Source organism: Hippocampus bargibanti, linkage group LG11 (assembly GCF_051943395.1).
Source record: "Hippocampus bargibanti isolate YZ-2025 linkage group LG11, ASM5194339v1, whole genome shotgun sequence".
NCBI classification, from domain to species: Eukaryota; Metazoa; Chordata; class Actinopteri; order Syngnathiformes; family Syngnathidae; genus Hippocampus; species Hippocampus bargibanti.
This window is the reverse complement of record NC_142744.1, coordinates 10349888-10377083: the sequence shown is the minus strand read 5'-3', so window position 1 is coordinate 10377083 and position 27196 is coordinate 10349888. Positions and strand designations below refer to the sequence as shown.

At 40.9% G+C, this 27196-nt stretch overlaps 2 protein-coding genes across 4 annotated transcripts; one reads left to right on the top strand and one right to left on the bottom strand.

Annotated features, from left to right (window-relative positions):
- The first annotated feature begins 54 nt into the window (after window positions 1-54).
- Window positions 55-10728, top strand: cmpk1 (cytidine/uridine monophosphate kinase 1). Of its 2 annotated transcripts, none has more exons than XM_089007691.1 (6): window positions 55-321; window positions 3852-3998; window positions 5593-5745; window positions 5842-5918; window positions 6846-6942; window positions 8411-8452. In XM_089007691.1, exons 1-6 carry the CDS (start codon window positions 178-180, stop codon window positions 8435-8437), a joined length of 645 nt encoding a protein of 214 aa, XP_088863817.1. In that variant the 5' UTR covers window positions 55-177; the 3' UTR covers window positions 8438-8452. The 2 variants fall into 2 exon arrangements, with proteins under 2 accessions (XP_088863817.1, XP_088863816.1); XM_089007690.1 differs by lacking the exon at window positions 8411-8452 and adding an exon at window positions 9017-10728 and having other exon boundaries at window positions 57-321.
- Window positions 10558-22112, bottom strand: bcl6ab (BCL6A transcription repressor b). Of its 2 annotated transcripts, none has more exons than XM_089007687.1 (9): window positions 22032-22112; window positions 17314-17484; window positions 17017-17238; window positions 15285-16040; window positions 14696-14805; window positions 14491-14625; window positions 12827-12957; window positions 12530-12667; window positions 10558-11634 (listed from the first exon to the last, which is right to left on the bottom strand). In XM_089007687.1, the coding sequence occupies exons 2-9, from the start codon at window positions 17466-17468 to the stop codon at window positions 11509-11511; spliced, it is 1773 nt and encodes a 590-aa protein (XP_088863813.1). In that variant the 5' UTR covers window positions 17469-17484; window positions 22032-22112; the 3' UTR covers window positions 10558-11508. The 2 variants fall into 2 exon arrangements, with proteins under 2 accessions (XP_088863813.1, XP_088863814.1); XM_089007688.1 differs by lacking the exon at window positions 22032-22112 and adding an exon at window positions 19012-22010.
- Between the last annotated feature and the right edge of the window lie 5084 nt (window positions 22113-27196).

The window sequence follows — 27196 nt, the reverse complement described above, 5'->3', positions numbered from 1 at the left end:
CACAGACACCCGAATTTCTCATTGGACGTTGAGCCAGCATGCGGAAGTGGTGACCTCGGGTTCCTTTCTTTTCCGATTGTATGACACACGCTTCACCGAGAGCTATCCGGGCTTCAACTCTTCCTCCCTTCCCCGAGACGCCCCGTTCGACACTTTAGGAGCCAGTTTGGCTGGTTTATGATCGGCCGTTTGGCGAATAACGTCGCACAGAGGGTGGCAAGCCTGGTTCACCGGGTATATGCAATGAAGAAGCCGCAGGTTGTGTTCGTGCTGGGCGGGCCTGGCGCCGGCAAAGGGACCCAGTGCGCCAAAATCGTCGAGGTAAGCTACAAGAGGTGGCGAGATTGATTCAAACCCCTTTATATGACGTCTTATCATGGACAGAAAAAAATACACAGAATGAATACAGTAGTTATTATCGCCGCTTCATTGACTTCCGGTCGTCCTCTAAAATGAATCTGTGTTAGCTAGCTAGTTAGCTAATTATTCGAGGTGGCAAAAATACCCAGACCTTGTATTTCGCTAGTGAGATACTTGTCGTTACACAGAGAATTTGAAGATAACCATACATTTATGACTAGCTGAGCCTTAAAGCTGCACTCAAACTTGTTAAAATCACACACGTTGACTTTTTATCAAAATAGTATTTGGTAAAATACTAAAATTGGAGGTAGGTCCCATATTTGTAACCTTATCAGTCTCTTCTGATAGCAGATGTCGTGTTAGGGTCAGTTTGTTTGTCTAGACTGCACATGTCCGTTTAACCTTTTAAACCAAACCACATAGAGATGACATTCATATTTATGTCAATCATTTGTCCTCACTTGCTTTTAGTTGGAATCTATCACATCAAAATTTGGGCCAGAAACTGTCTCCATTAGAGGAGCCTATCAAGTAAATCTTGAGCTACAAGTAGCTTTCAAAAGAACTGGTAGCGTAGCTTTTATTGTATCTACTCAATCTTTACCAGCTCTTCCGGTTTTATGATGTTGACGTGGTTGGTTGTCAACCCACTGGAAAAAAAAAACAAAAAACATCACTGCAAATGCAGTATGTATGGATTCATATCAAATGGGTAGTAGTGTCACTTTATTTGGATGACCAGTTTATATTTGAATTAGTGGTGTGATGACTGCATTACTTCCGGGTTGAGTGAACTCTGGCGCGTCTGGCTGCCGGTGCTCACCCGCAGAGAAATTCTTATCCTGTGACTGGAGAGTGTCCTTGAGAGTTTTAAAGGCGCTTATAAATACAATGTAAATACAAAAAAATAGTTATACAAGGTGTATGTATTTTTATTTTTATTTTATTTTTTTAAATACAGTTATGCAAGGTACGGTGAAACCTCGGTTTACGAACCCCTTGACTCACAAACTTTTCGGTTCACGAACTTTACATTTATGGAAATTTTACCTTGGCAGACAAACTATTTTTCGGGATACACACGGAGCTGTCACAATGAGTGTCGTTCGCGAACGAGCCCGTTCTCCTAACAAGAAAATGGTGGCCACTGTTTTTGTCCTCTATTCCCTGCCCCCAGTCTTCGGTTCAATTCGTCAAGAACCCAGCAGTGGGGGGGGGGGGGGGGGGGGCAGGCAGACAGAGAGTGCGAAAACACACACACGAAAGGGAGATGACAGAGCTTGAAACAAAAAAACAAAAGTGTGAGAGTGTGAGAATAGTGAGAAAATTGATAGAAAACAGTTAAAATATCCCATCAATCAGGCTCCACAAATAACTCACACAAGTCATCTATACACTTGATACAAAAAGCTATCAACCCAGCTAAACAGATCACAATTGATGAAGAACTCGATAAAATTATCACAGAGAAAGCACCTAAAAGGGATCATTCCTCAAGATGGTGAAAGAAGCCTATGTTCCTCATCAAGTGTTTAATGCTGAGGAAACTGGACACTCCATCAAGCCATTAACGACCATCACAAAGGTAAATAAAATGACTATTGTACAGTACAGCTTATTTCTTTAATCATAATACTGTAGCACATTTATTATACATAAAATACGGTGTATTTTGTGAAGTTTCAAGGCTTAGAAAATTAGAAAGTAGAAAATTATGTTTTATGGGGACCTGGGAACGGATTATTCTCATTTTAATGGTTACCTATGGGAAATTAATTTTTGGGATACACACTTTTCGCCTTACACACACTGGCTGTGAATCAATTAAGTTCGTAAGCCAAGGTCCCACTGTATTTGTAAAAAATTGTGTGTATTATTTGCAAAAAAATAGTTATGGAAGGTATTTGCATTTTTTTGTATTTACATTGTATTTATAAGCACATTTCAAAACTTTAAAGGACACTACAGTCACAGGATAAGAATTACACACACACACACACACACACATATATACATATATACACATACATATATACATCCGATTTACGACCGCCGCGAGTTACAACCGCCCGTACTTGCGACCACGACCGCCAGACCTTTTTTTTTAATTCTACGGCTGCCACCGCCACTATGGTTGAACTCAACAGCGTGTTTGCGATGCATTTGGTAGAATAAAAGACTCGAGATAGTCCTTCTTGTTTAGATCTGCCGCGTTCCGAACAAGGCAGAAAGCAGCCGAATCGTCGGAGCGAAATTGAATGTCTGGATCCCCAAGTAAGCGACAGAGACAGTGGTCCGTGCAGGATGATTTATTAAGAGACAGCAAAAAAGCGCTGGCCCAAAAAGAGAACCAGGGGAATAATGAAAAATAAAGAATACCAAACAGGACGAGTGGGGGCTGGGGTGTGTGGGGGGGGGGGGGGGGGGTCTATGGGAAACCCGACCCGTAAAGCACACGCACACGGTGGTGCAGAAAAGGTACAATCCCGAAAGCATTAGGGGATGTTTCAGCGATTTTTGGACAGCTCACCCGCGTGGGAAACCATGCGTATTTGGGCCAGCAGAAAGCGTGTGCGCCGACACAGTAATGAAGATCGATAATATGAAATATAAAATGATTAAAATTACACTAAAAGTTATAAGATTTATAAATGAGCTGTCAACATTTTGGTATATAATAGTATTCAATAGAAAACGTTGCTTAAAAACAACCGAATGATATCGTATACTATCCTGTCGTATAAACCTCGCGTCCGCCATTTTGAATGCGTTTCGATTTACGACCGTTTTGTCGGAATGGGATCCGGTCGTAACTCGGATGTTACCTGTATAGTATGTAAATCTAACTGTATTTGAAATAAGTACAACAGATTGATCGTTTTGAAAGGCGCTTACAAATGAAATGTACTTGGTCATTGTAGTATTATAACTCACTGAATGCACCTGCCCAGTGGAGCAAAGAGGCTCTCAAACACCACCTTTATTCCTCGGCCATTTTCTCTTCTAAAATTGCTTCGGGCGATTCATGTTGCGTCTCAAAACATTTCCGGCGAATACAATTTTCTGATTGGCGTGTCTTGCCCGTGTCTGTGCAAGGGTCACTTGCTCGATAGACAAACAGAGACAACCATTCAAGTCACATTAAGCCGGTCTTCCAACATGCACGTTTATTACGTGGGAGGAATCTCGTGAAAAGCCACGCAGGTACAAGGAGAGCATGCAAGCTCTTCACAGGAAGGTGATTGTGTGAGCCACTCAGTCACCGTGCTGCCTAAAACACTCTTTAGTATTTACATTTCTGAATACTTCTATTTTATAGTGGTTCAGCATGTGTTTGTGTGCGTGTGTGTATTGCTGGGTGTGGGTGTTTGTCTTCACGTAGGGGTTTCAGACCTGTATGACAGCTCTACACAGAGGCTCCATTCATTCAGTCCATCCGGATTGGGTGGAATATGTCTTAAAATCCCTTGTATCGCTTTGTGCCTCAGAGCTACAACTACACCCATCTGTCAGCTGGCGACCTGCTGAGGGCAGAACGGGCCAGAGAGGGATCTGAGTTTGGAGTTCTCATCGCTAACTTCATCAAGGAAGGCAAAATTGTCCCTGTGGAGATCACCATCAACTTGCTTAGAATGGTGAGCGACGGATTCGCCCTTTGAAAGTCATTTCCTGAAGATCTTGAACAATGCTGTTAGCTGAAATGTTGACAATTTTCTCACAACTTTCTTCATGACAATAAAAAAAGTTAATTAACTCATTCACTGCCAGGCGTGCAAAATTGTGTCCACTCCAGTGCCAGAGTTTTTGTCATTGTCACTCGAATTCCAGGACCAACAGAGTATTGAGTTTTAGGACGACATAAATGTCAATGCAGTGTAAGAAACCTTAGACTCTCTTCTTTTATTAGAAGAAGAGAGTTCATTCCTAAAGGATATAAGTCTCGAGTTATATGAGCTTGAAATTAAGGCGGCTGTCCAAAATACAATGCAATGCATACATGTGGGTTTATATAGCACTTTAACAACTGGAGCAATGCACTAACATGGAAAAGGGGGAAATGCTGCCTCCTTGTGGAAAAGGCCAACAAAGCATGAAAAAAAGGGGGAAAATCAGGAATAGTGCTCTTTCGTATGTGTAAGCTCTCAGTCATACAGGAGTGGTCCATCGATGAGAAGGTTTCTTCAGCCGTCATCTGTACAAAAGTGAAGGTTTCGGACGTTTCGCCTCCTATCCAAGAGGCTTCGTCAGCGAACTAAAGTCTGACTGGTCGTATCGGCCCCATTTATATATCCCTAATGTCCAGACATGGTGGCGCAGGACACAGCTATGATAGGTCCCTACTCTCAGGTTGGGGGGGGGGTGCGGGACCCCTCCCTGTGGCCCCACTGATTGTTCCTACATTCCTGACTAACGACTGGCCTATTACCCCCATTCCCCCTGAGTTGTATATATCCGCTGCTCACACACAGAAAAAATATCCTGTTCCTGTAATGTGTCCTTGAGAATTTTGAAAGGTGCCTATAAATGAAATATATTATTATTATTATTATTATTATTATTTATTTTATTAGCAGCTCATGTATTTCGTTTTTCTACTTTCATTCCTTTCATCACTTTGCTGCTGTGAAATGTAAATTTCTCCACAGACTAATAAAGGCATATCCAATCCACTCCAATTATTATTATTATTATTATTATTATTATTATTATTATTATTATTATTATTATTATTATTATTATTTAAAGGTGGGTACAGCAAACATGCATTGATGCCCCCTAGATGGCAGCAATGTCAAAGGTACTGTTGAATAAATGTTTCAAAGTCTCCAGTACACAGCTCTGTTCAAATGGCAAGATTTTGCGGGCAAAGGCGGGGGAGGGGTGATTGAATCAAAAATCCCCCCCCCCCCTACGCACTACCCATTGATGTGACGTCAATTTTCGGCCAAATGTTCTTGTTATGAAGTTGTACTGTATTGCTGTATTGTTCTGCAAGGAGCCTTTATGTCCACAAGGGGGCAGTAGAGTCTTAACAAATATTTTGTACTTTGGCAGGGGAGGCGGATGTCTGCTCAAAGCCTAACCGCCATTGCAATTCCGTTTTAGGTCACTGAAAAGAAAACAAATGCATTTTGTGTCAAGCAATGAACAAAATATTTTGTTTCCTGTTTTTGTCGTGATTTTCCATCAACAACAATGTCCTTTTTTTTCTCCATCCCTCCCCTAAAGGCAATGGAAGAGACCATGAAAAAAGATGAACAAAAGTTTCGCTTCCTCATCGATGGCTTCCCCCGTAATGAGGACAACCTTCAGGGTTGGAACAAAGTCATGGATGGAAAAGCAGATGTCAAATTTGTCTTGTTTTTTGACTGCAGCAATGAGGTATGCCGGGGATCTCCGTGCCGCGAGGAAGTGAATCCATTTTTTTCTCGTCCTGACACCGACTACACTCTTTTCTCTCTTTTGACCCGCTCGCAGGTCTGCATCAAAAGATGTTTAGAACGAGGGAAGAGCAGCGGCCGTACAGATGACAACAGAGAAAGCTTGGAGAAACGGTGCGCTAATAAACCCGTGAACAAAATTTCAGATGCACCAATGCCACCACATGATACAAGTCCAAATATTCGCTATTTCGAACTACCAACACTTAATCATGCCAATATTTTGTTTGATTTGATTAAAATATATTTGGCAAAACCCAACATGATCTGTAATACGCTCACATAGTATTTTGCTGATACATTGTACTGCAATTTTGCAGTTTCTTTGGACAAAATGACATAAAAGCTTTCCATGTGAATTCGACAAGTCCTTCATTTGAAGTTCCTATTTCAAATAGTACGCTGGAACTTCAAACGTAAGCCAAATCAATAAATATATTTATGAGCCCTTTTAACTCATTCACTGCCATTCCTGAATTTAGTCGGGATTCGAAAATATGACGTTGAGCGCTATTCCCGAATTTGTTCTGGTTTCGGTTTTTCTTACGGAGGAGTGCCGATAAAGCGCTGGTCAGACCTCTGGCAATGTTTTTTCCCCTTCCATGAGAGGGCAGCATTTGCCTTTTTTTTCCATTTTAGCGTTTTGTTCCAGCTTCAGCTGTTGTTCAAGCGCTATATAAACCAATATGTATTTATTGCATTATATTTTGTACAGCCGCCCACATTTCAAGCTCAAATAACTCCAGACCCATATAACTTAGTAATAAACTTTTTTTCTGATGAAAGAAGAGAGTCTAATGTTTCTTAAGTTGCATTAAATGTGTATATAGTCCTAAAACTCAATATTGTGTGGGTCCTGCAATTTGAGTAAAAGTGACAAAATCCCTGGCACTGCAGTGGACACATTTTTTTGCAAATGTCTGGCAGTGAATGATTTAAATATATTTATATTTTATTATGTACTGTCACACCTTGGCGGGTGTTTTTGGAACTGACTTAAAAGCACTTCTCATCCCTTGTGTGATCTGGTCCCCCATATAGAATCCAAACATACCTGCAGTCGACACGACCGATTGTCGATCTGTACGAGAAGCAAGGCAAAGTACGCTGTGTGGATGCCTCGCACTCTGTGGCTGAGGTGAGTTCACTCGGGAAACGCGTCCGTAGCTCAACCCCGGGTTGAAATAGAAACAAGAACTTCTCCGTTTCTAAATAGCAATCATGTGTGAAGGGACTCACCCCTTTATCCTCTCCCGATAACGCCAATTCTCTGTATATCAAATAGCTGGCCGACAAATGACCGGGGACTCGTCTCGGGTGTGGGCTGCTTTTTTAAAACAAAAGTGAGCTAGAATTGAAATGCAATGTTACTTCCTTTTTTTAAGACTTTACAGATCTTTTTATTTTATAATTTTTTATTTTATCATCACTGCAGCATGCTCATTTTCCTCACCGCAGGCCTCAAAAAGAATATATTTTTGTTGTTGTTTTTTTGGGGGGGACTGTGGTTCCTTGCAGTCAGTTGTTGACTCCTCATGAATTTCGGCAGCTTGACTGCATCAAAAAAGCTTGTCCGGGGTTTTACATAAAAAAAAATACAGTTTTCAAAAAAAAACATCTAAGACCAAAAACAAAAAAGCCAAGCTTCAGTGATTACTGGGCCCTGCCTTCTAACAGGTTTGTTTTTGTGCTTATGTCCAAAGGTTGCACGTATATTTGAAACAAGGTTTAAATTTGTTCATTCTCAAAAGACAACAAAAAAAGATAAATTAAGGCTGTAAAAGTTGGTGATTAAAAAAAAAAAATCATAGCAGCTCTATAGGGTTTGAGTTTATGCTTCCTATTTGGAAGTCAAAGCAAAAAAAAAAAAGAAAGAAATACAGACACTCCCCAACTTACAAACGAGATACATTCCGAATGGTCATTCGTAAGGTGAATTTGTTTGTAGGTTGCTTTAGTTCTATATTTTGTATGGAATGTGTGTTTAAGGCTTATTATAAGTATGTTTAAAGGACAACCGACGTCACTTTTTTGTTTCCTAACTGACATCAGAAAAACGTTTTATAGAATCTTAAATACCCAAAACACGCAGTATGATATTTTTAGTCAAATGCAAAACACCAATAAAAATGACTTAAAGTGTCCAAAATCTGCAAAACAATTGAGCTGCAAATTGGGCATTTTCAGAAAGTCCTGCCCCCAGTTTGTGATGTCACGCCAAGACGTCTCGCATTGCTGGAGAATCAAAACAATGGCTTCGGATGAGGAGAATATGCTTTCTTGTTACTCATCCAGTTATGAATACGATTAAAATAGTTCTGAAGAGGAAAGCATCCATGTTTGCAATCGATTAAAGAATTTATTCCGTGCCATTTTGAGGCAACATTGGGGGCGAAATGTATCACCAAAAAAGAGGCATAAAATGCCCACCAAGCTCTGTGTGAGGTATTAATCAGCCCGTTTCCACAGTCTGATAAATTCCTTACATGGAGCTTTGTCGCCCTCTTCTGCCTCTTTTTGGTGCAACACAACATTTTCAGACCAAACAAGTACACCATAATGCATTGACGTGATGGAAGGACTGCTACAATGTGTGTTTTTTTTAGGTCAGGGGCGTTCCTTCAGTGACGTAGGGTGAGTACTCGTCACAAACTCAAAAACAAGACTTCCGGAATATTCAGCGCGAGTCTTAAAACGTAAAATATAGCTATATGCGGTGGAATCTTTGTAAAATACGCTCAGTAGAAGTCATTTGAAGCCATTTTACAAATTATGGACACCACTTGTCCGGAGACGTCGGTTGTCCTTTAAGGCTTGTATAAGTAACTTGTATTGGTACTCAAAAATAAACATTTAAGAAAAGATGTGCTCTATAAAGATATGTACATGTGCAAGTGGAGAGAATACTACATATTTTAGGAAGAGAAAAAGCTCTCACAGCGCCTAACGTCTGTATTAGCGGTGGAAAGAGGCACAACACGGAAAAAGTCACGCAATACAAAATCTAACTTACAGCATCTCTGTCCAAACATTTTTCGTCATATCCACAAAAATGTTTGGATGTACTGTTGTTCGTAACTCGAGTGTTCGTAAGTAGGGGAGCGTCTGTAAACAATAACTGGCCAAACAGTAGCTGCCACCTTGAAAACCCCCCGAAGTGGGATCACGCGGACCTCAAGGCATCACACTCGTCATGTGTTTGTCTCTTCCAGGTTTTTGCTGACGTGAAACTCGTCTTTGACAAAGAGGGTTGACTTACACCCCCGCTGTCACCGGCACTACTTTTTTTGTTTACTCTTTTTACTTTTTATCACCTGCCATTTTGTGATGAAAAGCGGCATATTTATCTCTGCATCCATTGGCTCTTTTGCTTTAACTGTTTAACTATTTCTTTCTCTTGTAAAATCTGCACTATTGTTTGTTTTACTTTCCTTTGGTTTGTAGTGTACAATGTTAAGGGTAGGAATTAGCACACAGGGGGTCCATTTGTGTGATCTTCCATCATAGTTCGTTGCTCTACCCTTAGGGACAAAATGTACTGTTACCAAGGAGATGTGCTTTGCTTCACAAACGTATTCCTGATCACGTTACATTTTGGGTCGTACTTTTCCAACCAAATCATCGAACGTACTGACTCGAGAAATCAAAAGGGAGTTGAAATAGTTCCTAAAATGCATCATGATGCCATTACGCCGAGACCACGGCCAGACGCACCTGACCAAGTTGCGCTTTCCGCGCATCGAACTGTATTTAGAAAATTCTGTGTATGAGCCATGCGCTTAATCCCGCCCACCCCTTCTGAGATGTCTCTCTGTAGAAGATAAAAGCGGTTCTGAAAATGTTCCTTGTATTTATTTGCATCTGTGCATCTTGAGCAATAAGGACTCAAAGTTGTTAAAAGTGACATCCACTCAAACCCACCATAAATGTACCTATATTTTTGGTAATTTGTGTTTTTAACTCATTCACTGCCAGACGTTGTGCAAATATGTGTCCATTACAGTGCCGGGGTTTTTGTCATTTACACTCAAATTGCATATCCCACAGAATATTGAGTTTTAGGACTACATGAACATTCAATGCAGCGTAAGAAACCTTAGAACCGCTTCTTTCATCAGGAAAAAAAAGTTAATTTCTAAGTTATAAGGGTCTGGAGTTATCTGAGCTTGAAATGGGGGCGGCTATACAAAAAGCAGATGCTGCCCCTTCGTGAGAGGGAAAAATGTACCCAGAAGTCTGACCGGAGCTCGATCCGTAACCCACAGCAAGAAAAACCAAAACCCGAACAAATTTGGGAATTGCGCTCCACATCATATTTTTAATTCCTGAATAAATTCAGGAATAGCAGTGAATGAGTTAAAACTGACTGCTATCGCCACCTTTTACATTTTGAACATTTTTCATTCAGGAATATTTTTTTAATACAGTAAAGTCTCGTTATATCGATATTCTCGGGAGTTGGAAAAAATGACGATATATCCGATCCTGCGCTGAACTGCATTAACAAAAGCCGCCAAAAGAGGGCAGCCAAGCGCCATATAAGAAACGGAGCTGGCCATGATCTCCATTTTGTGCCTCTTTTTTTTGGGTGAGAGATGTTCCCCCAATGTTGCCTCAAAATGGCACATATAATTCTTTATTTAATTTCTTTGTATTGCTTTTTAAATTACTTGTACAACCTTAACCAAAAATGGATTTGATATCCCCAAAATGGTGCTCGTACGGTGTTAAAAAGAAGTGTCACATGACAAAATGCTGCTGCGGTATGCGCATTTATTTCTGTTTCATAAATATAAATATATATTATGTATTCTGCAGTTACAAAGATGCAATTAAAGATTGGCAATATTCCTGAGCATGTTTTAGCATGTCTGCGTTTTACGAGCGGCATACAGTGAACAACTAACCAAAAAAAAACAAATAAGCATGACTGTACATAGCATTTACATTCAAAACCGACAGTTGCCAAGAAAACGTTCCAATGTGAAGGCACTGTAATACGTAGTTCGGTCAAAGGTGTACTGTTTTGTTCAGGAAATTTTGCAGCACCAAAAAAATTAATTGGGACAATATGGCAAGGTATGTTTAAATGCAAAATAATTCATCGGGGGGTGAGGGGTCATGTTTTCAAGAGGATTTCAACGTGTTAGTAACAGTAAAAAAAAAAGCCAATGTGAAACATCTTTGAAGGCTTCTGAATAACGGCATTATGTGTGCAAAATACGAACAATGGCTTATGAAAAGATTGTACTGTACACACAAAAAGGCAAATACAAAATGGATGTGAAACTATACACAAAAATACGTACCAAAAGCGACCACAAGACGAAGTGTCTTTGTGTCACTTGTCCTTCAGTAAAGCTCAGTGGGCATGGAAAAAAAGTCCACGCTCTGCCAGCAGACAGCAATCTTATTTACAACAAAAGTGATGATGTTGGCAAACTTGGATCAATACTGGAGCGAACTGTAACAAGTCATGTTGTGTTAGAAAGAAAAAAAATAATAAAAATGATGACCTGGGGGGAAAAAAAACGTTCAAATTCACAGTCCCAATGTACATTCAGTTGAGGTTTTCAATAAACGCTGAAATACTTTGAAAAAATAGTCAAACATTGACAAAATGGTTCTTTGGATGACAAAAATCAGCTTTTGTTTGTTTACAATACATTAGCTGATGGAAGATCGGGGGGTCGGGGGTGTGGACTCAACAGGGCACATTGCTGGATGCGGGTCGGTACTGCGCCTTGGTGTTGGTGATGGCGCCGTGCTTCTGTCGGAGATGAAGTCTCAGCTGACTCTTGTGTCTGAAGTGGAGGTCACACTTTTCACACTGAGGAACAAAGGACGCAATTTAAACTCAAGTTGTTGCGGAGGCTTGCGAAATTCCCAACATTTTTTTTGGGGGGGGGGGGGGGTCCAAGTTGCTGACTTTAAAGTCAAAAAGTCAAAGTCAGCTTTATTGTCAAATATGCTAATATGCATTAAAGACGATCCTCACGTCTGGAACGCCCCTGACCGAGAAAGCGACACACAAACCATTTTGGGTACTTTGTTTGGTCTGAAAACTTCACGTTGATCCGTTTTGATGGTGAAATTAGAAGGAAAAAAAAACATAAATAACGCGATGGTGAATCGTGTGTTGCACCAAGACTACTATTTGGTACTGGTTGACACAAATTCCCAGCAGACAAATCAGCCCATTTCCAACTGAGCTTGGGTGCCATCTTGTGCATTTTCCGGGAGATACATTGGAGTCTAGATGCCTCAAAATGATACGGAAGGACTTCTTTAATCGATTGCAAACATTTATGCTTTCCTCTTCAGAACTATTTGAATCATATTGATAACTGGATGAGTAACAAGAAAACATCTCCGAATCTGAAGCCATTGTTTTGATTCTAGAGCAAGGCAAGATGTCCTGGCGTGACGTCACAAACAAGGAGGCGGGACCTTCTGAAACTGCGTCGCCTGGGTCATTTTGAAGTAGTTTTGGGACACTTTAAGTCATTTTTATTGGTGTTTTGCATTTGACTAAAAATATCAGCCTGCGTGTTTTGGGTATTTTAGATGCTATAAGACGTTTTTCTGATGTCAGTTAGGAAACAAAAAAATGGTGTCGGTTGTCCTTTAAGTTGCGTGCCTGTTTGGATGGTTTCCATTACCCCGTTTGGACGAGCGCTTGGCGGATAGGCGCTTACGTCTTGTTTGGCCCCGGAAACACTTACATGATAAGGTTTCTCTCCGGTATGAATGCGCATGTGACTCTTAAGCGTCTGTAGGTGGCGAAAGTGAGTCCCGCAGGTTTCGCAAGGGTATGGCTTTTCTCCTGTGTGAATTAACACGTGGGCGCGAAGGTGGGCAACCTGCCAAAACAACAACATGATGATGATTCAAACAATGTGGGAATGTCCAAAACACTTAATGGGGTGCAAATAATTCTTTCTTCCCTTAACTGGTCCAGAAACGTATTTTGAAGAGGCTAAAATTTGAATAGGAGCATTCGAATGGAAGATTTTACTCACCTGGACAAATCTGGAGCCACACGTGTCGCACTTGTAGGGCTTCTCCCCAGAATGGATGCGGGTGTGGGTCTTTAGATTCGCTGGCCGATTGAACTGAGCCCCGCATATGTTGCAGCAGTACGGCTTTGCACCTTCAAGAGTCATGACAAATTCAGTCTCTGTATCAAATATGTTATTTTTATCCAAGTAGGCTAAGTGGCGGACAAAATATAAGCTGTTTCCTCATTTGGACACGGCAGGGGGAAAAAAAGTTGACACACCCTTGTTTGAATGGCCATTTTTTTTGTGAGTTAAATAAATAAAACCACAAAATTGAACGGCGTCGACAAAATGTTTTCCATAAGCGAAGCAAAAACAAACGACAGCAATAATGCGGTCGGTTGCACAACTGGTGCGTGAGTGTTTTTTCCGAGTCAGCCATCATTTTCAAACTCGTGTTAAGTGACTGTCAGCACACACCTGCCACCGTTTAAAGCGCCCTTGATGAACCGCAAATACATTTCAGATGTTGCAGAAGGCTTTCCCCCAGTTTTTTTGGGGGGCTTGAAGGTTTTGTGCTCACACTGACGGTCATTTCGTAGCGCTCATAATTCCTTCCATCTTGTCCGAGGCGCCAGTTGCAGCTGAAGAAAACAGCCTCAAAGTGTAATTCTGTCACCACCGTGCGCTCATAACACAGATGATTGGTGGATTTTTTAAAGGGGGGGCGGGGGGTAGCGTCTGTGCTAAACATACCTTTTGTAATGATAGACAAAAAGTTCAATATGGACTGTCACAAAATCTCCCAAACACGCATGCGAAAATGTGCTAGAATTACACGGCTTGCTTTTTTTTCATAGCAATCAATGTTAGCACAAAGCCTTCATGTTTTTCCCATGATGCAAACATTTCAGCAAAAGCCTACTGGAACATCTGAAAAGTATTTTTGGTCAATCTGAGGCACTTTCAATGGCAACCGGTTTGTAGGCGACCTGTTTGAATTGATTGATGCGCTGGATAGGTTATAGGTCACGGTAACTCGTTCACGAATTTATTCGGAAATTGAAAATATGACGTAGAGCACCTTTCCTGAATTTGTTCGAGTTTTGTTTTTTTCTTGCTGAGGTGCCAATAAAGCGCTGGCCGTGGCCTCTGGCAATTTTTTTCTTTTCCACAAGGGGCAGCATTTCCCCTTTTTCCATATTAGCACTTTGTTCCAGCTTCAGCTGTTGTTAAAGTGCTATGTAAACCAATATGTATGTATTGCATTGTATTTTGGCCAGCTGCCCTAATTTCAAGCTCATATAACTTCAGACCCATATCATTTAGGAATTAACTTTTTTTTCTGAAGAGAGAAGTGAGTCTAAGGTTTCTTACGCTGCATTGCATTTTTATGTAGTCCTAAAACTCAATATTCTTTGGTTACTTTAATTCAAGTGACAATGACAAAAACCCTGGCACTGGAGTGGACATTTTTGCACATTGTCATTTGCACTCAATTAATCTGGCAGTGAATGTCTTGAAAGTGGCAAATGGCTCAGAAAACATAATTAGTGATACCGCAAAAATGATGTGAACAGGGGCGTGTCCATTTTTCGGATTTTCTTTTCATTGTTTTACAATGACAATTGGCAGTAAAGAAAATATATACAAGTGGGTGACGATGAGTTTAGTGGTCATCTCACCTGTGTGAACAGTTTTGTGGCTGGCCAGGTTGCCTTTGTAGCGGAAGGCAGCCTGGCAACAGTCACACTTGTACGGCTTCTTTCTGTGGGCCTGCGTCGTGTGGTCTTTGGGGCCATCGTCTTCGGGGAAGCCATCTGTAAGTCAAAGATGCATCGTCAGTGCGGTTTCGTGTAAATACCCTCGAGTGGTCGCAGGTTTCATTACCGCAGCTCGACGGAGAGAACTTTGATTCTCTGCAGTAGGAGTTGGGAAAGAGGTGAGTGGCCTCCGTCTGTCGAGGGCTGTTGCAACCGCACGAGGAGCATTTGTGGTGGCTGCAAGGGAAGGACAGACAATGATGAATTCAATGGACTCTTATTTGTATCCCCCCACCCCCACGTTTCACCGTGTTTAACTCGTGTTTATATTTTGCTGTTTTATTGTCGTGTTTATGCATCGCCATTTTTTTCTATACATTGACTTGAGTTCAAAGTTAAATACAACTAAACTGCACGAGATTCTTTCCATTTTTTTCAAAGCTGAGCAATTTTGGAACCATTTATCCAAGCTCGAACTGATGTACTGTAGTATAGTATGCATAAAAATGGCAACATTTTGTGCAAAGTACGAGATTTTCAAGTGCGCTTGGTGGCCCTCCCACTAGAAAAATGTGCAAGAACTGCCAAAGTTGAGTTCAGTGCATTTAATCTTGTACAATTTTATCTGTAAATTATTTGTACGTTTTTTGCTTTTTGACCAAATAAACCCGCTTTTCACACCAAGCGATTGAAACGTGTCCGTGAATATAACTCACCCATCAACAGCCGCTGCATTTTCTTCCCGATGTTCTTCCGTTTGGGATTCCCTTTGGTCTCCGCCATTCCCGCAGGGACTCGGCGAAGGAGATCCGCTTTCGGGGCTGCTTCTCTGAGCATCCGTTTCTTTGCTCTCGGGGTTTTGGTTCATCACGATGAATTTGTATTTTTTCCAGTTTCGGACTTTGGCTTCTTTGTGGCAATCAGGAGGTTGTTTAAGGCTGAGGGTCGCGTTTCGACTGCTGCTCGACTCGGTCGGCGAGTTGGGTTGGCAGTCGGATCTAAGGGGGCTCCGCGGGCTGCAAATCACACCTTTGCCAAGACTCAGAGACGATCGACGGCAATCGGCGAGCGGGTGCTGAACGCCGTCTTCCTCCACGTTGCCGGCGGCTCGAATCATGGCGGAATGGAAACCCATAATGGCCAAGGACTCCTTGTGAAGCGCGTCGGCGCTGGGAATTTGCGCTAGTGCTTTGTGGGATGAGGAGAATGCTCTGCTTGGGGAGCCCTTCGGTTGGGAGTCGAGAGACTTGCCAACGGGGATGTGGCGATCGCCGTATACGTGATAGCAGCCGGAGGTGTTGATACCCCGAAAAACGCTGTAACCCCTGCTCTCCTGAAGGGGGGGCGATGTAGCCGTGTACCTGTTTTGTACATCTAACTCTGTCACGTGCATCGGCCTCAGTGTGGGTAGTTGGTCGGCCAGCGGTAACATGCTGGTCTGCGCCTCTTCGACGTACGTGTTTAAAGATGGCCTGCAGAAACAAAATCCAGCCATGTTATGGATGTCCATTCGCGGAGACACCGCCAGAAAATATTTTAAATTGCTTTTATTGGCATTTTTTAACCAAAATAGATCGCTACAAAAATGAATATATATATACATAGACATATATTTTTTTTAACTTTCAACTTAACTTTATTTTAACTCATTCACTGCCAGACGATGTGCAAAATGTGTACCACTCCAGTGCCAGGGTTTTTGTCATTTTCATTCAAATTGCAAGACCCAAGGAAGATTAAGTTTTAGGACTACATAAACATTCAATACAGCGTAAGAAACCTTAGACTCTCTTCTTACATCAGAAAAAAAGAGTTAATTCCAAAGTTATATGAGTCTGGAGTTGTCTGACCCGAAGCTGGTCACTGTCACGATGTATCACTTCAATATACAGTAAAGTCTCGTTATATCAATATTCTCGGGAGTCGGAAAAAATATCGATATAACCGGACTATCGATATGTCCAATCCTGTGGCATGTAAATTCTCTCCTTGAGTTCATAGAAATAGTATCGTAATAAGCAGTACTATCGATATAACCGATATCGATATAACGAGACTTTACTGTACTTATTTGACAGTAATTTCTATTTCGGCGGCATCCTGGGACATTTTAACTCATTTACTGCCAGACGATGTGCAAAAATGTATCCACTCCAGTGCCAGGGTTTTTGTCATTTTCACTCAAATTGCAGAACTCCCAGAATATTGAATTTTAGGACTACATAAATATTCAATACAGAGTTAGAAACCTTCAAATCTCTTCTTTCGTCAGAACAAAATAGTTAATTCCCAAGTTATATGGGTCTGGAGTTATTTGAGCTTGAAATGGGGTCGGCTGTACAAAAGATCAACACTTTATCAGATAGGACAAATTCGGGAATGCCATTTTATGAGTTAAGTTGAATATCGCAAGGGTTTAATGCATACTTTGTGTACTGCGATGGTTACCTGGACTTGATGAACCTGTGACAGGTGTCAGCCAAGTGCTCCATCTGCAGGTAGAGCGCCGTGTTCATGGTGCCCACCAGCATGCTGTCCGTCAAGTTCAGGCAAGACGTGTACATGAAGTCCAGGAGGTTTGAGAAACTCTTGGCATCTATTTTAGGATCCAAATTGATGACGCTGAGGTTTGTGTTCTCGGGGTTCATGAAAACCGAATAAAAGAAGCCGCTGAAAGAACAGGACAGGAATCAAGATCGTTGTCCCCCATTGCTCCCTGTGGTTCGGGTCGCATTTCTGCATTACCTGCAGGCCACCAAGATGGCCTTGTGGGCGTAAAAAAGCTGACCGTCCACTTGAATGGTGACATCGGTCAGGATATTTCTGCTACGGAGGCGGTTAAAGTTGAGCAGGACGTCACCTGCATGGCGCGTAAATTGAACACACCCATTTGCAGTCATCGCCGTGCTGTGAAAACTAAGCAAATGGAAAAAAATGTCTCCAAAATGAACTGATGTTTTATTCGTTGATCCCGAAGTTGAAGGTCCCACATACAATTTCGTGTTTTCCATTCAAAACTGTCAATGGGTCTGCAACAACTAATCAAACGTTGAGAAGAATTCGACGTTGTGACTCACATTTAACCGGTTAACGACCAGCCGTATCTGAGCTCACAACATCAGAATCAGAAAGCCTTTAATCGTCCCACAATGGGGAAATTTGCAATACAACTCTACTTTTGTTTGTTGGCGCCCACATCACTTACCAGACTAGGCATCACCTTTTAAAGCAGACATGGGAAAACTACGGCCCGCGGTCCACATATTTTTTAATGCGGCCCGCAGAACTTGTCCAAATTAGAGTAAAAACCTCATTTCCTTCCCCCTTTCCCTGCAATGCCCACGTTTCCCCAATAGATGGCACACTAAAAACACATTCATGTTCATTGTTGGAGTGGCACGTATTTCTCTTTTTTTTCACTTCCCTTTCTTTCACGTCACCATTAAGCCCTTCTGTGAAAATGAGCAGACCAAAGAGATGGAAAGTGGACAGCGAATGCCAAGTGTTTAACAACAAAATACTTCTTCACTGCAGTCCGATCAACGGCTGTATGTCTGGTATGCCAAGAAGCTGTTGCGGTTTTCAAAGAGTACAATGTCAGCCGTCACTTTGCCACGAAGCATGCAAACTATGCTCGCAAGCAGTCAACACAAGAACGGGCGGCTACTGCTTATTATGTTCCTGGAAGCAACTAATGCGGATCACCAGGACCTACTTTACCACTCTCGCGTCCGCTGGTTAAGTTTGTGGAAAGTGTTTCAACGAGTCTGGCAGCTCAAAGACGAGATTTGCTCTTTTTCTTCATTTAATGGGAAAATCCGAAGAATTCCCTGACTTTGCGTTTGCCGTGGACATACGTATTTTCACACATGAATGAGCTGAACGTGAAGCTACAGGGGAAAGATCCGTTTGTGCATGACATGTACACAAATGCCTTCAAATCCAAGCTGGTGTTATTCTTCGGGCAAATGTCAAACAAATCTTTCGCACATTTCCCCACACTAGCCGTGCAGAAAGAGGTCGCCCAAAATGCAAAGAAATACAGTGAGACCTCAACTTACGAACTTAATTGGTTACCAGACAGAGTGTGTGAGTGTAAAGTGTGTATCTCAAAAAAATAATTCCCATAGGAAACCATTAAAATGGGAATAATCCGTTCCCGGGTTTCCATAAAATATACTTTTCAACTAAATAAGCCTTAAAAGTACACACAACATACCTTATTCTACATATAATAAATGTGCTATCGTATTGTAATGAAAGAAATACACTGCATTGTATCATAAAGTCACTTTATTTATATTTGTGATGGTCATTTATGGCTTGATGGAATGGCGTTGGAGGTCGAAGGTTAAAGGGAATTGCTGTTTGGAAAGAGAGGCGCATTACATGACGACTGTAATTAAAGAAATAAACTGTGCTGTAAAATAACGTTTTATTTACCTTTTTGATGGTCGTTGGAAGGAGATTCACCTTTCATAAGGACTGTTGGTAACTTAACCTCTGGTGCTGTTCGGTCAGGAGCTTCCGCCGAAGATCACTCCGCCAGCCGTGGTGGGTGTGTATTATGAAAATAGTGATTATTATAAGGTTTAATTTTCATAAATTTGACGTTTGTAAGACAAAAATTTTGTACGTTGACGTCTCACTGTACTGCAAATCACCGGATGATCTGCACAGAAAATTTTGCCGTCCTGTGATTTTGAAAAAATTGACAAGTCACTTCAACTAGTATCCTGTTCCCTGTCACAAGACCCCGAATCAGCACCGCGGGAGCTGCAATTGGAACTGATCGATCTTCAGTCTGACTCTGTCTCAAATGAGAAGAATGACTTTTACGCTTCACTTAACAAGACCGCGCTTGCAAACCTCTGGAGGACGGTGCAGAAGATGCTGGTGTTGTTTGGCCCGACCTATGTGTGTGAGCAGATGTTTAGCGTCATGAAAGTCAGCAAAACCCATTACTGATCCATGTTAAGTGACCAACACCTCAGATCTGTCCTGAGAATTGCCACAACTAAACTAACTCCAGACTTTGATGCACTGGCAAAAAAAGGACACGAACAACACTGAAATGGTGAGTTTTTCTGCTGTGTTATGAAAAAATGCATGTGGAAAGTTTGGCACTTCCAAACTTTCCATATGCATTTTTTTTTAGTAAAAGCAATGCACATTTACGCACGGCAGCGGTACAGTAGCTTAATTAACACGTCGCACATCGCTCTTAATTTAAATTTTAAGCTGCAGGTAGGATATTTAATACAGCCAATATCTGTGTGCTTGGCAACGATACACGTGTACTGTTTGCGCGTGAAGGCGAGGGCGTGCGTCCGTGGCGAGTTTGTAAGAGTGCGCGGTCAGGACAATCCATCCATGATTTTGCGTTTGAGTTTAACACAAGGAGATATTAGTGAGTTTAAGAATATATTTTGAATGTTGAAAGTGATTCCATTTTTCAATAAATGTTGATTTCTTTAACTTTGCACCTTCAATTGAAACTTATTAAAAATAGACGCAATCTTGATAAATCACAGTGCGTATATTATTTTAATCTATTTACATTTCCTCCTCCCAGTATCTGCGAAATAGTATGTAAAATGCAATATCTTGCATATTCCTTGAGACAAATTTATTAACTGATAAGGGCTATGTTTCACATTTGAAAGATGGTTAATAAATTGGGTTGTCGTGTTCTTGAGGTTTGCACACACTACATTTAATGCTTTATATATCCAGCCCAAACACTCTCTCCAAATGCTCCTGGCCCGGCTCCTCTGTCAAATTTAGAACCCATTGTGGCCCGCGAGTAAAAAAGTTTGCCCACCCCTGTTTTAAAGCCACCCGCACTCCAGTTGTTGTCAGGTGGACAGCGAGTATAGCGACCTCAAGCGGACAACAACCACAAATGCACCTCAAATAGCATATGTAGACGATTAGGGGAATGCTGCAGCCACTATACATAAATATTTTTTAAATGTCTAGATTGTAATTCTTATTAATTAGTTTAATCATTTTTAAAAACTGCTTTTCTTTCAAACACAAGGACATTTCTTAACAACCCTAAACTTTAGAACGGCAGCGTGCTTATATTGTTTTATTTTATTTTGTACTTAATACCTGATTTTAGTGCATTGCTCGATGGAAAATGATAATAAATACTAATGCTATTATTCCATCCATCCATTTTTTTCATCGCTCATCTTCAATGGGGGCATGGCCAGCAGAATTTGGGCAACAAGACGACACCCTGGACTGGTCACCTGCCAGCTGTAGTACATATATTCCATCGACAATATTAAAATAATAAACTACACAGTAACATATAATGACAAACTTAATTGTGCCTTTTGGTTTTCAAAACCAGTTGTTTTTCTTGTTTGAATACCGTTTTGTCCTTCCCTGGCCTCAGGACGGTTTTAAAATGTTTACCCGCCTGAAAAGTACAACCTGAACTCATGCCAATCATCTTTAGTATGACACACAGCTATTATGTTGCATAATTTGCATGGATAGTATCTATCTGTCGATTGCTATTTTACGTTGCGTTCGTTTTCTTTTCTTTTTTTTTTTGTGTAGCTCGTGGCAAAAAATAAGTTAGTGAACTGACACTTGGCAATTTCTCAGCAGGGGGGCGGTGGAATTATGTAGAGTAAAAAAAACGACTATAACCTCCATGCCTTGATCTGACTTAACACGGCCTCTTAATTACAGGGCGATTGCTCTACTTATAAAAAGCGATTACATACACTCGGTGACTCAGCCGTCTCCGTTTGATGGATTTGAACTTCAAAAACAATCATACTCAAGTACAACACAGCATAAATAAAAATTGACGTGACAGTGGATGAAACGGATCATCTTCGATCTCAAACATCGAAGTCTTCAAAGTCAACAAATAACCATGTTGCATTCAAAGACACTTCGCTCTACCCGCGCTGGGTTGCTTGGCCACGCCAAAAAAAGTCAGGCCCGGAACACAACAAGGCTGCGTTCAAGTTCAGACTGCGCCATTGTTGGGCTGTCTAGAATTTGTAGAGGAAAACGCATCACCGTAACCAGCTTCTGTAAGGTTACCTGTCAGTAAAAACGACACTTAAAAACCAGACAGACCGGTCAGATTGCGCCACGTTTAAGTGACAGCGGGGTCGTAAAAAGTTTACCAAGTATGACTGCTTACATAAAAGAAAAAGGCAAGCCAATGTGGCGACAATTCAAAATCAACAACCCAACTTTCTCAGCCGCGCATAAACCTATTCAAAAATGTCAACAAAGAAATTCATCATCCACATATTACACTTTTTAATAGTCACCATTTGTTATAAGGGTCTAAAGGTGTAAAAAGCGACGTTGTTCATGTCTAATAAAGGAAATAGGAAACAGCCCGAGGAGGGAAGCCTAAAGTTGTGCTGCTGTGTAGGGAAAAGTGAGGGCGAGGGAGGCCGGAGAGTTAAAAAAAAACTAACCTTGTAAAAAGTTTCCTCGAAAATCCGAGCCACTGCACTTCTGCGAATCCAGTTCTAAGAAACGGAGCTACTCAATTCTCGGAATTTCAACATCGGCGCGTACCATTTTCTAAGCGACGGGAAGGTAGCGGGGGAAAAAAAACACCGGCCTCTTTCTAACTGCCAATTAATAAAGAGTAGACAGCGTAACAAAATATACTATTCTATGCGTTAATCAACTAATATTTTTTATTTGTACCGCGTTCTCCATGGCAATGTCATGTTCGAATGCTTCACCGACGTCCCCGAGAAGTGGAACATTCCGAGTGAACGGTCAGCTGACCAAGTTATAAATACCGAGAGGAAAATGAGAACATGTTGAACTTATGTGGCAGAACACTCGCACACAATCGGAACACGCAGGACTCATTTTTGATTTTTTCATCATGTAATAGACGTATTACATCCTCCCTGCGTCATAATAATTGCCCATAGACCGATTTTTTTGGGAATTGATGCATAAATTATGAAATTATTTTACTTTGGAAACGTGACAATGTTTGGCATTATGAGCTCACGCATTGCACAATATGCAGCAACTCAGATTGTTTTAGGACAGAGACAGACATTAGGAATTCACTATGTATTAAAAATAATAATATAACCTACCTACAAATGAAAACAAACCCAAAGAGATGCATTAAGGAGGACTACAAATACATGTATGCTGAAATCCAATCGAAAAGGGAAATAAAAAAATAGAAGATTAAGACGTTGCATGTAAGTACTGACTGTTCAATGAAGCTACAGTAACATTTGTACAGTTGTTGCAAAATCCAATGCAGTATAGGTGATATTGACATATACATACAATGCTATAATGACAATTTTTAATACACCCATTACATACATAGACTGTATGGAAGGAAGTTGCTATGCTTGATATTAAGTTTATGCATAACGGTTCTGTTGCGATTTCATAGAAATTCTCAATATTTAATGTGACCGATTGTCAGTTTGATGTCATGTTCGCACAAGTGCAAAAGAAGGGGCCTAAATATGAATTATAGCTGAAATGTGCAAAGTACAGAGATTAATAGGCATAATAGTCATAATACATGTGTCATATGCATAATATTATTGCACAGTTTGCAGACTTATTTGTTGTGGAGGGAGATGCATTTTTTTGCATGTACAGTACTTAAACGACTACTGTATATTTTTGGATTGGATTGGATTGGATATGCCTTTATTAGTCTCACAGTGGAGAAATTTACATTCCACCCCTCGCATGTCACGGACTTCTTGAAAATGTGTTCTCAAGTTCTCAACTTTCCACCTGCGCTTATCGGTTCCCACCACTTCCTGTCTCAACACCATGCAGCTGCATATCTAAGTCCTACAAGGTGCAAGTCCCACCGTTTCGCAATACACGTGTTAGACAACGCTCGGACCGAATGACCTCGGAAGGCCAATCCACTTGTCAAAGACGTTCAATTCAATCATGATCGCATAATGATAGGATATGGAATTGGCAGTTCAAAAACAAGTGCATTGGGGAAATGCCACTTCCTCTGTTCGTCCCAAAGAACTGGTTGTGATGCACTGCAATTTTCCATGTGTGATTGACACAGTCAGAGAGGCTAGTGGGTCAATCTCACGACTGTATAAAGTGCAGATGGTGTCCTCGTCAGAATCATTCAGTCATCGTGAATGTGTAGTAACACAATGAAACTGCGTTGCATAATAATATGATGTTTGAAAGGTGGCTGAAAGTGTCACAAAGGAAATATTGACAGTTCATTTGAGTACATTACATCGTATGATGTGTGTACAAGGGTGCCGTGAGATGCAAGTGATCCTGAGTCATTCAACGTATGTGTTGTCATTTGGTTGAATTCTTTATTTAAATATGCTTTGACTTGAAAGTGCAAATTTTGCACTATGGTGGCAGTGAACTCAGCTAATTTCATGATAAACAGCAGGTTTGTCAGACAGTGAATGATAATTTTAAAAAAAGTTTACCATTAATTCATTCAGTGCCAGATGTGCAAAAATGTGTCCATTCTAGTGCCGGGGTTTTTGTCTTTGTCACTCAAATTCCAGGAACCGCAGAATATTGAGTTTTAGAACTACATTAACATTCAATGCAGCGTAAGAAACCTTAGACTCTGTGAATTCCTAAGATATATGGGTCTGGAGTTATCTGAGCTTGAAATGAGGGTGGCTGTCCAAAATACAATGCAATACATACACATTGGTTTATATAGCGCTTTAACAACAGCTAAAGCTGGAACAAAGCGGTAACATGGAAAAAATGGAAATGCTACCCCCTTGTGGATGGGAAAAACATTGCCAGATGTCTGGCCAGGGCTTTATCGGCACTGAAGCAAGAAAAAAAAACTAATTCGGGAATGGCGCTCTTCGTCATACTTTCAATTCCCGAATAAATTCCTGAATGGCAGTGAATAAATTAAGTTAGCTAGCCCAATGCTAACATATAATCTAGAATGCTAATGACACGCTAACCAATAGCATCTTCAGTATGCAGTGGTGTTGTAATGCTGTCATTAATGATGAATGGTTGGTTATTCGAACACAAATGATGCATCAACATATTTAGACAGACCATACTCCAATACTCACGGTCATATAATGAAATCTCTAGTTACAAACAACTGTTTTTATGTATAATTTGCACTAAATTTTCACAGAAAAAAATAGCGACCGATGTGATTTTTTTAAATATAAGAACAGTCCCGTTGTGGGCAAGTGGACTGATCTATTTTGTGCGAACACAGTGGACGATTGCTAAAGCGGGTCCCAGAGTACACAGACACGTCGAAATTTTGCCAAACCTTTAGAAAAAGCGCTAACCAGTCAAAATGGCTCCTAAGCAAAGCTAAACCGCTAAAGAATGTCTCATTGGAAGCAGCACTTGTCATTCTGCGCTATTCCCTTTCGTCATCAGGTTCCGTATCTGTTGATGTTTTGACTTTGATTCGTCAGACCCAGTGACGTGCGATGAGGTTCATGGCTGGTGAGGCACTGACGTCATCACAGTCAGATTTACAAACATGAACTCCACAAAGTAGCTTATTCACCATTTGATTGACAACAGTTAACGTATTTTGCTTAAAATGTCATGTCAGCATTCTTTATATACTGTATATAAACTGTAGCATAGAAAAAACGAATTAAAAAAACGTTATTATCGTGTTACCTTTAGTCTCTGTCTCAATGGCGACCATTGTCAGTGAAGAAAGTCGTCCTTGATCAGTCCTGTCACGACTGTATGTTTTCAGTCTTTTGTGCCGAGAATGACCGCTCCACTGATGCTGTAGTAGCTGGAACAGTGAGCACGAGCTGGAGCAACTATTCGCCTCAGGAAGAGTTTCAATGAGATCCTTCTGGGCCAAAAAGCTGAGAAGCTGTCCAGGAGATTTACATTCATCCCTCACCGTTTGTGAGCTATACACTCCGGTGTTGGTCTTCCTTTAATTATTATCTCCTGCTTCAATTCAATTTAGATATGTAATCCACCATTCTGAAAATAAAGCCAAGCAACACGAAAATGGCGACGTTAAATGGAAAGAACGTTAAAGTACAAATCACTAAATAAGTATAACTTTAATGTATTTTGTCATTTGATATTTCCATGATGACAGGTGAGGCACGGCCTCACCTGCCTCCCCTGACTGCACGTCCCTGGTCAGACCAATGAAAAAGCACGCGCTGATAATCGCGTGAGCGAGACAATCATCCATCCACCCGCCCTTCCGTTGTCCGATCCGTCCACCACTACCACCTTCCCCCAAGGGGGGTTGTAATGAATTTAAAATTGATCAAAAGCAAATGTGTAGCAAATTCATCTTTTCATTGACAATGTGACATCCGACTTCATGATTTTTTTTAACAGGAAAAGGCAAGTTTCCCCTGAATTGATATGCCAAAATCAATCAATGAATTAGAAAAGCAACAGACATAATAGGAAACACATGAATCAGATTTTCTCCAAGTTTTTTTTTTAATTTTATGAAACAGTCTTTTTTTCAATGGAGGAGCTGTAGTCCACCCCTTCCTCCTCTGCTAGAGTTTTTTTATTATTATTTGTATTTGTAATGTTTGCTACTGCCGGGGGTAAAAAGCGAAATTGTCAAAGTTCACGCAGTTTATTTGAAAAAAAAAAATACGGTTCACCTTTACGAGTGTTGACGTACAGGCACAGGCGACACTCTGATACGTTTGAATGAGATAAGTAAATATGGCTTTGTAAACATGGAGTAGAAACAAGATAAGGCTCTCTGCATTATAAATGCACCCCATTTACCTTTACCGTTTTGAACTCTTCATTTGTTGGACTTTGACGTGTTTTTCGTCAAAAGTAAACATCGTCACCTAAAATGAATTTGTCCAAAATGTGGATATTCAGTGCAAGTATGAGCTCCAGTTTTTACGGTGTATATATATTTTTAAAAAGAAGGAGATACTCTGGTATTCTACTACCTGTATGAATTAATGGCATTCCCATGAATTTCATTTCGTGTTTTGAGTGTGTGATCACAGAAGAAATTTAACCGTTGTTGGTTGTTGCCAGGTTTCACATATCCGCACGATTGCCGTGAGATATTATTTTACAAATCCATTTTTCAGAAAATCCAAATACTTGGTCAGAAAATACGTCTGTGTAAGCTCTCAGTCGTACAGGAGTGGTCCATCGATGAAAAGGTTTCTTCAGCCATCATCTGTACTTCTTTGAAGGTGTCGGACGTTTCACGTCTTATCCAAGAAACTTCGTCAGCAAACAGTTTGCTGATGAAGTTTCTTGGATAAGAAGCAACCAATTATGACGCAAACAAACCCATTCCAATCTCCGACACAACATGCTCAGAGCGGATCAACAAATTTAAACTACTTAAACTACCGTTCATGTCACCGTGGCAACGGAAAAGTCTCGCTTGATGACGTTTTAACTTTTTACGTTTTTTTTTTACCCTGCAGTTACCTTCAGAAACACAAATGTATTTCCCCCCCACCCCGTGCCCTCCCTTCATCTTATATCTGTTGGAAATGTAAAGGGAACAACTTGAGACCTTTGAAGAACAGCAATTATCTCAACTGCTGTTCCCTTTATGAAATGCATGCACTCAAGGCTGACAATGAGGCGCTCGAAAGTATTGTTTTCG